Raw genomic sequence first — 17,250 nt, 5'->3', positions numbered from 1 at the left:
GAAGCAAGAGAGAGAGAGCAGCGGCGACGGGAGCGAGTAACTTTATCGACTCCGGCCCAAGCAGGAAAAGTTAACAGAGTTTGGTTTGTCCGTTCTGGGCTACTGTTGAAACATGGCGGAGCAACATGGCGGACTCCGTGAAGAGGACCAGCTCCCTGTGTAGATATAAACGGCTCATTCTAAGGTAACGAAAACACAACAATTCTTATTTTCAGATGATTATACCCTATATAAAACATACTTATTACCTCCGCCAAGGAGGTTATGTTTTCACCTGTGTTGGTTTGTCTGTCTGTCTGTCTGTTAGCAGGATTATTCCAAAAGTTCCTGATGGATTTGAATGAAATTCTTTGGACGGGTGGCATGTGGCACAATGAACAATCCATACGATTTTGGTGGCGATCCGGATCATGGTCTGGATTCAGGAATTTTTTTAAGCATTATGTTCAGCCAGAACATTAAGACTTCTGGGTACAACACATGCGCAGTGTAACTGATGACACGTTGATGACGCATGACCCCACCTTCTTCCTTCAGAGAGAGAGACAGAGAGAGAGCGGGGGCTGGAGGGGAACAACTGTAGAATCAGCGTTTTTTCACATTAAACTCGACGACGACAACGGTTTATATGAGTTTTATTTTGTTTCTGTCCAGTTTGAACGAAGTGTTTTAACGATGCTCCACTACGTACAGCTGATCTGAACATAAACAAAAATACACGTGGATGATGGCACAAGCTGAACGGAGAGGGGGGTGGAGGTCGGCGCTCTCCGAGTGCCATTCTAGTTGGTTACGTTTCATCGTTGTGTGAGAAGAGACAGATTGATGTTCAGATTTATTGTCCAGTACTATGTCAGGAGGATTAAAGCTGTGTTCCTGTGTTTATTTATTGTTTGACATCAAGCAGTACGTGGACAGATTGATTTTAAATACAATCCAGATGTCCAGATTAGATTAGGTAAAAAATAGATGCATCAGCAAGGAGCACTGAGCTGAAACATGAAACATTTTTACCTGTTTTCTTTTGTCAGTTCCTGTTCAATAATTTTAGAAAATAAGTAAATTTTTTTGAGAAGTTCAGGAACTGCCTTTGTGTTCACAAGCATTAAGTTGCACGTGGGTGCTCTGTATAGATACAGATAAAGATAACGAGTAATTTACAAAGACAGCAGCTAAAATCTTATTTGGCTCACATTTGAATTAGGGCTGTTGAAGTTAACGCCACAAATTTCTTTAACACATTAACGCAACTTGTGATTTTTAGGTTGTAGCGGGCTCATGCTAGCTTGTCGCCAATGAGGCTAAATAACACTCCAAACTTACGCTAAATTTTGACGAGGAAAAACTGGTTTGGCAATTTTCAAAGGGGTCCTTTGACCTCTGACCTCAAGATATGCAAATGAAATTGGGTATTATATTATTTTGTTATGCTAAATGCAGCACCTGTGAGGGTTTCTGGACAATATTGTCATTGTTTTGGGCTGTTAATCGATTTCCAATAATAAATATATACATACATTTGCATAACACAGCATATTTGCCCACTCCCATTTTGAACAGATAATAAATGTGCGATTCATTGTTGATTAATCTTGATTAAAAATTTGAATCGATTGACAGCCGTACTTTAAATACATTTGAGAATAACCCTCCACTAGGACTCTTTTTTTCCTCCATGTTGATCCGCCACTGCTCTTTTTCCCATGCTTTTCTTTGAGCCACTCACTCCGGCTAAACGCATGCCTACCCCGAGCCCCTGACTGTGGCTACAGCCCCGACCCGGCCCCAGCTGAGCAGTGCCAAGCTGTCCAGCAGTTAGTTAGTGTCTGTGCAGGCCCGGCTCGGCCCGGCCCGGCCCGGGTACTAATCCTCGGGCTGTCAGAGGACCCCTCTCTGAACTCATCCTGCAACACAGGAAAACGCTCTAATTGGGGGATTTTCTACATCATTAACTCTGATGAGCAGCCATCCCTCCCTCCCTCCCTCCCTCCCTCCCTCCCTTCTCCTCTTCCTCTCCACTCTTACTCCCTCTGTCTCTCCCTCTTTCTCTCCCACTCCCACACTTTTCTCCTGCTTAATCTCTCTCTTAATGTTCCTCTTTTTCCTCTCTTTCTCTCTGACTTCCTCACATTCTCCGTCTCTCTTTTCATCCTTTCATGTCCAAAGCATTTTTTCTTTCTTTTTTCATCCATTCAGCATAATGTTTGTTCATCTCTTTGAGAACACCATGAAATGTGATCTGATAAACAAAAATGTACATGTAGAAGTAGTGAAAGTGTTGTTAATCTCTCTTGTGTTACCTGTGCACTTGTTACACTTCATACAGAGAAAAATGCAATGTGTGATCCTTGAAATTTGAGCTCAAACATGAGTTTTCTTTTGTTTTTCTTTACAGATCGAGTTCAATCACATGATTCATAACATGCTTTTTCTTTTGCTCCTCTCATGTATTACCATTACATTTGAGTCACAGAGCAAACATCCTATTTTCTGAAAAAGAAATACCTGAAAACCCCAGAAGATCATTTAACAAGACGTACTAATATTTTGGATATATTTCCACAATATTCAAAGACTCCTCAAAACATCTGAATGAAAAAATAGCACGAGAAAAAAGATTTTTAACCAGTTGCAACCCATTTTCCAGATAGCTGGAAATTACATATGACCTTATCACTGTCTGTCAATCGATTCAAATGTTTGATCGTGATTAATTGCAAATTAATTGCACATTTTTTATCTGTTCAAAATGTATCTCAAAGGGGAGACTCGTGGGTACCCATAGAACCCACAGAACCCATTGTCATTTACATATCTTGAGGTCAGAGGTCAAGGAAAACCCTTGAAAATGGCTATGCCAGTTTTTCCTCGCCAAAATTTAGCATAAGTTTGCAGCGTTATTTAACCTCCTTCATGACAAGCTAGTATGACATGGTTGGTACCAATGGATTCCTTAAGTTTTCTAGTTTCATATGATCGAGCTTTAAAACTGATTGCGTTAATGCGTTAAAGAAATTAGCGCCGTTAACATTGACAGCTCTACTTGTCACACAGAACATTTTAACACATTCTTTTGTTTGAAAATATAAAATAATCGAAAAAAACATGAATAAATTGTTTTTATTGTGCAACAGACAATATATTTTCATCTAGATTGTCAGAAAAGTCTTTGAGGATTCTGGAAATAAAGCAGCAGTAAGTGTTGTTAAATGACAGTTTTGGTTTATAAAAGATCAACAAGTATTTAAGTTTTGGAAAATCAGATGCTCAGCCCTGTGACTCGAGTGTAATAGTAATTCATGAGCGGCACAAACTGGGGTTAATTCATATCTAATCACTTCAGGACATGTCAAAAAAACATTTCTCTGTTACATCCACTGGCCTGTCCATATGGCCCTTGTAGTGAGCTCCATCCAGGCCTCCATCTGTCCAAGAAAGTGATTCACACGCTGAGGAGGCCAGCTAGCACGGCGGCACCGGTCCCTCTGTGAACATGTGTTGCAGCGGCTGAGCCCGCCGGCCTGCCTGCCTGCCTGGGGGCAATTAGGGAGTCGGGCCCTGCGGTCAGAGGCCCCCCTGGGAAGCGCTGATTGATTGGAGTCTCATCTTCCTAACAGGCTGGCACCCTGCCACCGAACCATGGAGCAGCAGAGAGGACTGGGAGGGGTGAAACAGAGAGAAAGAGCTCTTATATGACAGAAAGGCACAAGTGTTAGAGGAAAAGAGAGAAAAATGTCTCTGCCCATGTATGTCAGATGATAACGATTATACCGTAGTAATCTTGGGCTGCTCTTTAGACTTACTGGGGTAAGAAAAAAGTACAGTGACTGTGTGGGAATGAGTGCACAGGTCAACATGAAAGCACCACAGTGAGAAAGTGGAGATACATATTCTATCAAACTATATTTATTTTCTTCATTCTTTCCAGAATGTGGACATCAGACAAAATCAAAAAGAAAACAATGAGATCACAAGGACAGATATAACTAGGACATGTAAGAAACAAAACAGGAAAATATCCTGAACATTTTCACATAAAAAAAACTACAAAAACTGTCAAACTTCTAGTGCATTTTTTGTCCATTATCTAACCTTTGGCTTGTTCTTGGTCCAAAATCACATTAGCATCCTAAAGAAGCTCTTATTGTGCAAGGTAATCCTCATTTCCTCTATGGTGTGAGGTCCTGGCATTGTCCAATAGGGAGTCTAAACATCACTAACCAACAACATTAAAAACTACATGAGAATTAATGACGAGTAGCAGATTAATAACTGTGTTTTTCCCTCTCTGAGCAGTACAACAATAGGTTTTAAAATCAGGAATTACTTAATGTTGTTCTTGCTGCCGTAGTCTGTGACTTGCTGTCAACTTTCACATCATATTAAAATGAAATATCAACCATACAATAGGTAATTAGGGGGGACATTTGTCTCCTTTTTTAAAAAAATCAAAAGGATTCTGAAATTGCACTTTAAGATGAAGGATTTTCTCTCCCTCTTGTTCCATAACAAAGTCCAAAAAGTGGCCATATAACTTTTTTTGCCTGTATATATTCAGTTATGTGAGATGCTTTCTGTACTGTAGATGCAAAAATACCAAATCTATGTAGCTCTACTGCTCATATGAAACACATTGTGGTTCTATATTTGAGACAATCAGAGCTTGACTCTGTAACAGATGGGAAAAGACCAATATTGTGTCACTAATGACCGTAGCAGCTACAATCCATGTTTCTCCTCCTTTGATTGAGAAAGAAAAAAAAAAACCTTCCATGACAAAATGGTTACAAGGGCCTATTTAGTGCAGCCTGAGACCGTCCCCCCCGCCCGCCCCTTCAATTGCAGACAAAGAGGATACACTTGGATCAATTGTGCCGAACAAAGACGAAACTATGTGGGGTGACGCATCACATAGGGCTCTTTCTGCTGCCCTGCACGTACACGCAGCCACCCAACACTGAGCTGCCAACAGGTCTTCTCCTCCAACAGCCACTCAAGCAAAAAGAGGGTTACTCCGCTGTCTAGCCTTTCTTTTATACTTCCTTCTTTAAAGCATCTCAGAAAAAAGATTATAACTGTGCAGGATTATTTTTGGTATATTCTCAGCCACTTCAAAGGTGCCATCACATCTCTGACTCTAGCTCACTTTCCCACCAAACTATTATCTATTTTACAGCATAAATGAGAGATTTTCTTCTCCCTGTATATTTAAAACAACGACAGTAGGCCTCACTGGTCCTCGGCCGTCGTCTTCCTCCAGTCGTACCAGGTTATCTAGGTTCAAATATCTAAACTGGGCAGCCAGCAAGTAGCAACACAACCAAACTATAATTGGGAGTTTAGCTGAAAGCCAGCAACACATCTTTTTACAAGTCGACAGATTAGTGAGACATGCGTTTAACAGTCACAGTCAGAGCTGCTCTCACATTAAACTGAGACTGGACTTTCATTCACAAAGTACTCTGAGACTCTGATTAGCTGACCCATGAAAATGCGACAATTGGATTAATTAGTAAAAACACAAACTTGGTGCAAAAATGGGAAAAAGAAAAGATTGAGTGTAGGATGTTTTGTCCTACTCAGTTTTTGATGGATGACAGAAATAACAGAAAAGTGATGAGAACAATAATAATCCCCATATTTGGGTGATTTTCATGTTCACTTAACTCCTCATTCATGGACAGCCATCCTCTGACACAAAGCTTTCACAAGGGACGTTTAAACACCTAAAAAACTAAAAACTATTTTGCCATTTCTTACGTTCAAAGTAGGGCTGTCAATCGATTAAAATATTTAATCGTGATTCATCGCAAATTAATCGCACATTTTTTATCTGTTCAAAATGTACCTTAAAGGGAGATTTGTCAAGTATTTAATACTCTACTATACTATCAACATGGGAGTGGGCAGATATGTTTGCTTTATGCAAATGTATGTACAGTCTATATGTATCATTGGAAATCAATTAACAACACAAAACAATGACACATGTTGTCCAGAAACCCTCACAGGTACTGCATTTAGCATATAAAATATGCTCAAATCATAACATGGCAAACTCAAACCCAACAGGCAACACCAGCTGTCAGTGTGTCAGTGTGCTGACTTGACTATGACTTGTCCCAAAACTGCATGTGATTATCATAAAGTGGGCATGTCTGTAAAGGGGAGACTCGTGGGTACCCATAGAACCCATTTTCATTCACATATCTTGAGGTCAGACGTCCCCTTTGAAGATACGATGTAGCGTAAGTTGGTAGCATTACTTAGCCTCTTTCTTGACGAGCTAGTATGACATGGTTGGTGCCGGTGGATTCCTTAGGTTTTCTGGTTTCATATAATGCCAGTATCTTGACTCTAGCTTTAAAATTGAACTCGCTACAACCTCCGAAAGATCAATCGCATTAATGCGTTACAGAAATTAATAGCGTTAAAACGATTTTGCGTTAAGGCGGTATTATCGCGTTAACGTTGACAGCCCTAGTTCAAAGTATTTTGTGACCTCTGAAAACCTGCCATCACTTGACAAGCTATTCATGAATATGGATGGAACTATGCATTCATCCAAAGGGAAGCGTGCCTGTAAAGATACTATGGTTTGTTATAACAAGTGATTGATAAGGAAAGAAATTTCCTTGGTACCGTGGTGCAATGGTCACCATTTGCTTTTACATCACCCAAGGCAACGCTAAACTCTTTTAGATCGTAGGGAGAACAGATGTCTGGTAATTGGTGGTTTAAAATTAACAATTTAACAAGACTGTAGAGTTCACTGGTCTGCTTCATGTCCTTGAGATGAGAAAAAAAATAAAAATAAGTCCAAAGAAAGTCCTAAAATCCTCAGTTTTCACAGTTCACAATCCATTTCCATTGCTCTGTGGGTATCAGACAAGTCTCTGCCATATTTCTGACATTTTTCTCAATGTCTGTTACCCCGAATCCCGCAAAGAAACAACTTCATCATCTCCCTTTCTCAGTGTCATTCACATGGGATGCCAGGTTTGTTGGTCACATGAGATGCCAGGTTTGTTGGTCACATGGGATGCCATGTTTGTTGGTCACATGGGATGCCAGGTCTTGTCCATAGACTGGAGGTGTTCCTTGGCTTTCATCCTCAGAGCAGCGATGCTCGAGCTGCGCTGGTCCACGTCCTCCAGAGGGTATTTATCAGGGTACGGCGCCGTGCACTGGTAGGGAGGAGGAGCCATACTCTGCATCCCCTGGCCCATGGACGGATGAGGATGAGAGTGAGGAAGAGAGTGAGGATGAGAGTGAGGATGAGGATGAGGAGGATGAGGAGTGGAGTTGAGGAAGCTGTGGCTGGGGTAGCTGGGCTGGAGGCCTTGAGCTGGACCCATGAAGCCTGGGATGCTGTGGACAGGCGTGGCGCTGGACAGGGGAGAGGACAGCCAGGGGTCCAAGGGGAGGGAGTTGGACATCGGACCCATGCTGGTGTGAACCGGTGCCTGGCGGTTGAAGGAAAGCATGGGCGAGTCATGGAGCTTCATGGTGCTTGCGTCCATTTTTTCCTGCCGACGCCATTTAGCTCTGCGGTTCTGGAACCAGACCTGGGAGACAAAAACAAGTTCTCATAAAGCCGAGGTAGGACCCAGTCATTGTTTAGCAAGTCACAAGTAAGTCTCAAGTCTTTGCACTCAAGTCCCGAGTCAAGTCACAAGTCCTAAACTGTGAGTTTTGAGTCCTAAACAAGTCATAATGCACTCGTCACCAACAAGGTAATAATATATTACATTTACAAAAATCATGAATGCTTTTTAAAATGTATATTAAAAAGCTTTATTTGTTAAATCAAGTTTCTTAAAATAAATGAGACTGAACTTAATAAAAAAAAAAAAAAAAGATCTGAGGAATTAAGTGTTGACTTGCTGGGAATGAAATGCGTTAACGTCAGGTGATTCAGGTGATTCAGGTGATTCAGGTGATTCAGGTGATTCAGGTGATTCAGGAAATGAATTGATTCGTTGCACACTTTTTAAATAACATACTTTTCGTAATCTTTGGACTTGGTGGAGAAGGTATCAATTTTCAAGTCAAAAGGCATAGTGAGTTCAAGTGAAGTCACGAGTCACTGTTGTTAAAGTCCAAGTAGAGTTGCAAGTCTGTTTTGATTTTGTAAAGTTGAGTCTAAATTATCAAATTTGTGACTCGAAAATTTATATTATATTCCATTTCTACTAATAGATCCCCCGAAATACTACATACTGTTCCTGTAAATCAAGATATATATAGCTGCAAAAACACAAAGTTGTAATTAAATACCTACTGTACAAGGCCTAGTCTTTAGTTCCTCTAAACAAGCCGCCGTCCTGTTTAAAGGCTACACCTTCTTGTCGTCACACCTCTAGATCACGTTGACATTGTGTGTTGTAACACTTGGAAACACACTCCCTGCTTGCGTAACTTAGTACAATTCCCTCACCTGAATACAGACAAGCCAAAGGCCAAGAGCTTGGCCTGTTTCTGCTGTCCTCAAGAGCCCCTCAGCATTTGGAAACATGCCAATTCAACTCTTAAGGTTACTTGGTGGTAACCTTAAGGGTCAGCTTGTGATGTGGCTGTCTGATTAATCTACTGTTGTAATATATTAAGGAGTGGCCAAGAGAAAACTATAGAAAAGCTAAGGCTGTGTCTGAAATCACTCACTCATTCACTATTCCCTTCTCACTGTCCAGGGAGTTCTATATAGTGGACTATATAGTGAGCTCATCGACAAAATGAAAAAACACCACTACTCTGGTAATTTTCTCTGCGCCGTTAATTATGTCATTGCTGTCGCACAATTAAAAGATCAACGTCTGCTGGTAGACCATCCATAATAAATACTGACATATATTTTTGTGTGTGATAAATACATATGTAAGCTATTTTGTTGAGTTGTCTCTTAGTGAAATGCTCTGAGTGAATTTAAGTTCCCCTTGGTAAGCCCCTTGACTGCTATAACTGTACACTCATGTCGTGATGTTGTGGTTCCTCCTACCTGAACTCGGACCTCCGGGAGGTTCACCTTCATGGCGAGCTCCTCGCGGCTGTACACGTCTGGGTAGTGGGACTTCTCGAAGGCACGCTCCAGCTCGTGCAGCTGGTAGGTGGTGAAGGTGGTACGGTTGCGCCTGTGCTTCTTCTTGGGCTGCTCGTCCTTGCATGGCTCTGGAGACTTGCCTTCATCGCTCTCTACACTCTTCCCCAGTTCACTCAGCTCCTCGTCACACTTGTTTGTGAATAAGCCGGTATCTGTTCAGCACACAAGAACTTTTTTTTTAATTGTGAGTATCAAAACAATATGTTAAAAAATATTAACTAAAATTTAGAAAAAAAACAAAAGCAGAGTGGTGAGTTGAAATGAAGAATGTAGTTCCCACTTTCCAGTAGAGCAGACATTAGTTTGACACTTGCAACAATAGGCTACTGTAGGTCAGTGAAGCAGGCAATCCCCTGAACTTCAATGAAGCTCGAAAACATTCCTAATCGGATTTAGAAAAGTTGTTTCCAGTGTTGATCTTCTCCAAAGGTAAACTGTCCTCAAAAAGATCTTAGGAAACAAGAGTGTTTCCTTTCTTTATATGGACTGTAACTGTAAACTACATTGTTGTTTGCACAGCATCACATACAATATTATAACAGTATTTATTATTGATTCTGGACTGCAAAACTACCAATTTAGTTAAATCCAACAGTATAGATGAGTATCTTTAAAGCAGTAGCCACAAAAAAAACATGAGAATGTCCTCGTCCTGTCAACATTTGTGAGCAGCAGCCACTGACGAGCTACTGTTTACTGACACTACAAGGATTTAACTTCAACTGTCTCTCCTCATAATCCTTCAAGACAAACACGTTCCCTTGTTATTTCCCTCCTTAATTCATAATCTTCCATAATATTTTTGTATATAATTTTCAACACCAGAGAAATACAGAAAACATTACACAAAGACTCATGAAGTCTTTCACTGTATTAGTCTAACCAGGAAGTAATTGAATTAAACAAAGTACAAAGATGATGATCCGGCAATCAGATCAGTCGCTCTCGTGAAGTTACTCTAGACCTCAATCAGGTTCCAGACATCATTCAGGTTGTGTTGGATACGTTGTCAGTAACAGAAAGTAGGTTAAATTGACTTTTAGGTAACACTTCATTTTACAGATCCGCAAATTTCATGGTAATTAGGTGATAATTAGCGATAATTACCATTTGAAATTTCAAATAAGTCACTTGCTAAATGCTCCACTGTGTTCACCAGCTAGTCACTAACAAAAGAGGAGATGTCCCACGTCATCAATGCGTCATATCTTTGGGGTACAACAGTAAAAATCTGGTCTGCACGCACTGAAATTGAGCAAATAGCAACGCACGACCGCAGCTCCAGTTACACTATGCATGTACTGTATCATACCTCATACCCCAAGACACGTGTCCCAGCCTCCTTCAATAGGCCTTGTCACTAGCTGTGTCTGTCTGACGTTTGGTACTGAGCAGGTAGTGTGCAATACATTTTTTTAGCTTTTTGCTGCTGCCGAAAACAAGCTGAAACTCGCTGTAAAGCTCCATAAAGCTGAGGGGAGCTGAAGATTCGGGTGATAACTCTCTGTTGGTTGATCAATATGAGCCAACAACTTTCACATTGTCGTTTCATACATTGTTATTGTAAAAATGTTGATTATAGCTGCTTTAATTTACAGTATTTATACTGTAAAATTTTGCTTAACTAGAATTGGTTTGAATGTTAATTTTCCTGATTATAGTAGTTTGTATTTTACGTTCTCTCGGGATCATTGTTCTTCACTGTCCACCTGTCACTGCTTCAGTAAAACAACTGACTGTATACAAATGTAAATGTGAGCATGTTTCTGTGACTGAGATGTGTTGATGGAGATAAAGGAGGAGGAGGGAGGGGGGAGTCATTGTGGTCTTTCAACTGGCAAACGGGAGCAGAGGCAAAGCAGGATCTTTAGGGGTTCATTTATCCACCTCTCATTAAGCAGCTATGACAAAGGCCAGGCTCTGACAAAGGCAGAGGTCAGGTCTGGTTCAGTGACCAGCTCTTGGCCTGTCAGCCCATCACAGCCACTGGTCTGAAGGCTGCCCACTGTTTATCAGCCAGCAGAACGTCTCAGAGAGGAGAGGAGGGGGCCGACTGACACAGAAAAAGTTGCTCATTCAGGGGGAACTGGGCTGACTTCACAGGGTCGTTACATACAAAAGAGTGATGTCATTGGTGTTGATGTATGTTAATCAAGAAAAACGAGTGACTGAGTTGAATCATTTTTCTGGACAAGATATACCCACCTTCATTTAAATTACTTTTTTTTTTGTTTCTGCCAGAAAATCACCAACCACCTGGCAGATCCTTTATGTGAAAATAGCTTCAGATTAAACATGATGAATTTGATTTTGAAACAGAACGATAACAATAACACCCGAATGAACTACTGTACAATCTAATCTGCACAGAAGAGAAGATTAGGGGAATTCCACAAGGGGATGGGATTGGGCTTGGGGACATAAACCCCCTGCACCATCTTGTCCTGTGATTTATCTCTCAATCTCAGCCCACACAGTTCATTCAACAGGCTACACATGGCGACTAACGCAGTGATTCTGGTTTTGCAAATTGCACAGAAATGCTGCACCAACACATAAGATCCAATGATGCCCGACCCTCATTAAAATTGTCAGATTTCTAATTTTCAGTTTCCTCTGTCTGTCAAACATATTATCCCAAAAATGATGCTCCATTGTTTGGTTACACGTTTTCATTGCCATCTGGACTTCCTATAGAGATTCAATCAAATTAATCTGTATCCACTTTTAAAAAACTTTTGAAAAGACATTTTTTAAGATGGCATTCATATAAGGTCGCAATGTTATATGTCTGTATAGGTATATGCATTTTTATGTGCTTATGTGTGGTGAAGTATGTATATACAGTATATGATGTATGCATCTGTTTATGTATGCATGTATATATTTATACACATTTATGTATATATATATATATATATTTGTTTTTATCACTTTGTTTTACCATTTTACTACTTTTTTTATTATTGATATGTTCGGTGATGTCCTGTTTTAACAGTTATCTTAATTTTTGCTTTATTTATCTGCTTTTGTTGTCTTGTGAAGCACCTTGTAACATCTGTTTTGAAAAGTGCTATATAAATAAATGTATTATTATTATTGCAGTTTTTAAACTTAGTGCAGATTTGTCAACATGCAAACATTATATTATATTTAATAATAAATGTTTTGTGGATGTTTTTGTTTTAGAGATAAGTGGCTATTTGTGTCACAAACAGTTTTTTAAGCTAGAAATTGTAATAATATCTTTTTAGTGCCTGCTCTGCGTGTTATACATGCTGTTTGATATGCTTCCTTAGCTTGTGAAAAACTTCAACGTTAACAGTATAAACTCAGCCTCAATTTAGCCTTTGAAGTTTTTTATGAGATCACAAGTTGATCCTGGCTCTTAAATAAGTCTGATCCATGAAAGATTGAATCTGTGTTGGTGGCCAGAAAATGTATAGTAAGATTTATTATGTTTGCTCACAGGCGTCGATATTCTAACTTCAGTGCAGCAAAAATCAATTCTATCTAATCCAATTCAAATCTCTGAAACACTGAACCCAGAGCTCATCCAGCCTTCCAACACCAGAGCTCCTGCTGTTTCATCAATATCCCTGACCATCTCATATGTTTTGAGGCAAAAGATCAGATGATTCATAAACTTCATCCTCAATAACAAACTCTGAAGCCAGATCTGCACTGAAGGAACTCAACCTGGTGTGAAACTAAGTGCTCTTAAAGGTCGAAAACATTGTCAGGATGGAGACCATCAGCAGCAGTGTGACTCACCGTGGTACTGCTGCTGCTCTGTGCTGCCGTTTCTCAGAGAGGAAAGGTGCCCGCTGTAGGTCGGGTGTGATGAGGGGTCCTGCTGCCTCCCAGCCTCTACCAGGCCGTCTATGTCCACTTTATGTGGTCGCAGGGCCCCAGCAGGGCTGAGCAGGGGGTCCTGGTCTTTACTGAAACCCAGAATGACATCGATGCTGTGGACGCGGCCCCCCACAGCGACGCCCCCACCTTTCCCCAGCTCGTGGAAGTTGCTGGGCGAGAGGCAGCTGTCGTCCACCATGCTCATGGTATCCAGTGATAAATGCATTCGAGCGTGTGGGCACTGCAGTCAGAAGAAGAGGAAGAGGGGTTTAAGTGAAGGACTAAAGGTACAGTAGTGGCCAGAGATCACCTGGTTTACCTTAGATGACTCTGTCCATCCATCTAAACCTGCTTATCCTCGGCAGAGTCGCAGGGGGTCGAGAGTCGATCCCTTAGACCCTGAGAGCTGCAGTAATTACTGAAGAGCGTGCCGATGGACACTAATCACACAAGTTACTTCTTAATCCATACTTACAGTATTTACTTTCTTTATGACTGATCAGCACTAATGGCTCTACAGTGTTGATTATGAGTATGAACTAAGAACTTCAATTTCCACCTTTTATATAAAACAAATATTTGTTTTTATTTCTCATAAAAAAACTTAAAAAAGACTTTATTAGACACACCAGTGCCACAATATCATTCTACACATAATGTTGCCTCCCATTACTTTACATACTGTAAACTCATAACAAAAATGTGTCTTATTGGTGTCAATTAGGGCTGCCACTAACGATTATTTTCATTGTCGGTTAATCTGTCGATTATGTTCTCGATTAATCAATTAGTTGTTTGGTCTATAAAATGTAAGAAAATGGTGAAAAATTATGATCAGTGTTTCTCAAAGCCCAAGATGACGTCCTCAAATGTCTTGTTTTGTCCACAACTCAAAGATATTCCATTTACTGTCATAGAGGAGTAAAGAAACCAGAAAATATTCACATTTAAGAAGCTGGAATCAGAGAATTAATACTTTTTTTTCATAAAAAATTACTCAAACCAATTATCAAAATAGTTGACAATTAATTAAATAGTTGACAACTAATCAATTAATCGTTGCAGCTCTAGTCAATAGTATGTTTGGTAAGTATAGATTGTAACGTAGCAAGGATCCAAATCTTAAAAGATCAACAAACCATTTCTAGGATGTGATGTCTACAATATGCACTGTTTCTTTACAGCAATTAATTCACAGGTTATAACATAATATCATATTTGGGTAAAGTAATGCATGTTGTTGAAAAACAAATGAGTCTCAGATGGAGGATGAAAAAAGAGCCTTTTTTTTGGCCAAATCTTGGACATCCAGTGCAGCACATTGACGTTAATTAATATACAGTAAGTAAATTAAGTAAAGTGAATTGACTCGATTGCAATTGGAAGTATTGTGCACAATATTGATTCTGCATTCGTTTATCTATTATTTGTGTTCTGCTATGCAATAAAAACAAATCTACACATCTACAGATGTGAAAATAGCAGATTCAGGTGCTCACACACTGAGGAGTTTGTGGAGTTTTGATAAAAAATACTTTAGTTTCAAAAGAAGTCATTTAGTTTCAGTGCATCCTGAGATTTACTTACTGAGCACTACTGAGAACATCTCCAGTTGCATGATGAGTAACACAGTTTAAGTTCATTGACAGCCATAAAACGAGACAGTAGTAGAGCCTACCTTTTGTAAGTAATTATGTTGAACTGTTAAAGTTGCTGATGCCAGAACTCCACCTGTTTCCTCTCAGCAGCTCACCCTCCAACTTCACTCTTCCCAGATCTGGAACGTGCACCTCTCGCAGTCACTCAGCCGGCTCTGCTCACACTGCATCTCTCTGAATAATTTCTCTATGTAGCAAAACAGTACTGACAGTAACACTCCCAATAAAGTGCAACTGAAGAAAGCCGCCCGATGCAAAAAAAAAGCATTCAACAACTGAGTTCAGACGCCATGCGCTCCAGCTCAGAGAGGAGAGTGGAAGAGGAGAGAGACGGGGAGGGAGAGGTGGACAAAGCTGAGGGGGCGTAGGAGGTGAAACGTGGGGATTAGGAGAAGGTTATTAATTGGAATCCTTCCCCTGTAAGAGTGATTGGCAGCTGGTTTCTGCTCAAGTAATTGTTTTAAATGTTATTTCCCTTCACCCCTAGCAGCAGGAGGCCCAGGCTAATGAAGCCTGGACAAGACTCTCTTTCATAAATTTATTGTTTTAAAGACAAAAGACCCACTGAAAGTTTTCACTAAGCACACCCAGCCCCCCCATTATGTGGAACTACATGAAAAAAATGAGACTTTGAAATGATAACCCACAAGATAAAAAACTACTATTAGCATAAAGACTATTGACCTATTAATTTATAATAGCACATTTTTTTCTCACATTAATATCTCACCAAAGTCATGTTTATTTCATTTATCAAAACTGTGAATAACATTACTAAGTAAGATTGTCTTAAATCTCCTAAAAATATTGTAGTTTCTGTGATGTATGTGATCTGTCTTTGTTCAATCTCTGTCTAATCTGACATCCTGGAACAAGAACAAATTAATTTATTTGAGAAATGCTCAAGTTTTATTAACTAAACTAAAACTAAACTAAACTTTATTTATTAAAAAATAAAGTAGGAACCAGATACAGCATCTTATTTTTGCAATATTTAAAAGGATTTAGAATTATAGAATTAGAATTATTAACAAAAATAATTACAAATAAAAGAAAATCATAATTTTAAAACCCTATTTTTAAATTAATAATCTTAAATTGTATAGTCATTAATGTTTTAAAAACACAAACATTTCAGGTAAATTGGAAAGATAATTACTTCTACTATGTAATAAATGCTGCTTATGTCTAATTACAATATTTTCATTGGTTGATTTTGAAGAAAACTAATTTTAAAATTACAATACAGTAACAGCTTATTATTGCTTGTAAGGAGCAACTGGAAAATGATAACAAAACCTACTTCCTTATTCTCTGTTTACCTGCTCTGCTTACTTGGTACTTATTTTAGAGAAAAAACAACAGTTTATTCATTTTAGTAACAGTGGAATGTATCTCAGTTTGTTTTTTATTATTATTATTTATCTTGGTAAATATTGAAATACTTAAGTTTGTGCACATTATGAGTGATAAACTATATGAGATGTATGTTGAATTGAATATGCTTCTCTTCAAAATTCATCCTTTAGAAATAAACCAAAACAATCAGAGATTTCATAGAAGTTCTTGTCAAAGCTAAAACGACTCTGAAATACTGCAGTAACACTATTTGTATGACATTATAACTCAGTCGGGCGCATATGAAAGAAACCGTTCTTCAGTTATGTAAAGCAATGATTCTCAAAGTGGGGTCCGTGGCACTCGGCCAACATTTTTCAGATTCATTCATTTAAATTATCAAATCAATTTATTTTTTCAACAAAAGGCTTTATTGTTCAATGAATGATATCTTCATTTTAAAATCTACAATAGTTTATACATTATATTCTAATCTAATAATTCTATAACTCTTCTGCAAATATGTTTAATACATGTCTAATTAATTTCTCTTGTGTTGTTCTTTTAACATAACTAAGATTATAGAAGTGTAATGCTAAATTATTCCAAGGGACATACATGAGGGGGTATATTCTCTATCTGGTAAGGGGTCCTTGGCTGAAAAAATATTAATAAACTCTGATATAAAGGAATGCATCAGGCCTTCTCAGTGGTCAGAAAGGCTATAGGGAACACTATCATCGAACTTAATTTTTTTTTTTAAATTTAAATAAAAAAAAAAAAAGAATTGAACAACTAATTAATACAACAAAAGCGTTTGTGTTCTGGGAGGAACCTCCATTATTCTGGCATCAGATGATGACAGTATTGGATCAGTACCGGCCTGGTGGAGGAGAGGGCGCTGCAACAGTTAATCTGTCACACTCAGTGCAGCGGCCCAGACAGTGAAAAGTGGGCTGGAAACATTGTACAGTAAAACTCCTCTTGTTGAGAAGCAGTATTTCTTCGACATGTCCCTTTTAAAGCTGCTGTTTGCCTTTAACAATGTTGATACGGTGACAATAAACAGACTCCTCAAGGTTGTGATGCGTTATGTTTACTGGAAACAAAAGCCCTGCTGCGGCTTCATTATCATCACATACTTAGATGTTGTTTCTTTGTTTACTGGAGCACAAAAGTGTCCAGTGCTAGCAGCTTTAAAGCAGTGGATTTGACCACGGCTTAATGTCACAGAAATCAGCTGAGACTCTAAAGACGCTAAAGGGATTAACTGTGGCCTCAAACATATCTAAAGATACG

At 39.2% G+C, this 17,250-nt stretch overlaps 1 protein-coding gene across 2 annotated transcripts; it reads right to left on the bottom strand.

The window, feature by feature from the left end:
- Positions 1 to 6,172: 6,172 nt before the first annotated feature.
- rx1 (retinal homeobox gene 1) lies at positions 6,173 to 15,431 on the bottom strand. 2 transcript variants are annotated; one of them, XM_074635340.1, is made up of 4 exons: positions 14,634 to 15,431; positions 12,875 to 13,196; positions 8,999 to 9,252; positions 6,173 to 7,568 (listed from the first exon to the last, which is right to left on the bottom strand). In XM_074635340.1, the coding sequence occupies exons 2-4, from the start codon at positions 13,179 to 13,181 to the stop codon at positions 7,059 to 7,061; spliced, it is 1,071 nt and encodes a 356-aa protein (XP_074491441.1). In that variant the 5' UTR covers positions 13,182 to 13,196; positions 14,634 to 15,431; the 3' UTR covers positions 6,173 to 7,058. The 2 variants fall into 2 exon arrangements, with proteins under 2 accessions (XP_074491441.1, XP_074491440.1); XM_074635339.1 differs by having other exon boundaries at positions 12,875 to 15,431.
- Between the last annotated feature and the right edge of the window lie 1,819 nt (positions 15,432 to 17,250).

Source organism: Sebastes fasciatus, chromosome 5 (assembly GCF_043250625.1).
Source record: "Sebastes fasciatus isolate fSebFas1 chromosome 5, fSebFas1.pri, whole genome shotgun sequence".
Lineage (NCBI taxonomy): Eukaryota > Metazoa > Chordata > Actinopteri > Perciformes > Sebastidae > Sebastes > Sebastes fasciatus.
Note: the sequence above shows the minus strand (reverse complement) of the source record. Positions and strands in the feature narration are given on the sequence as shown.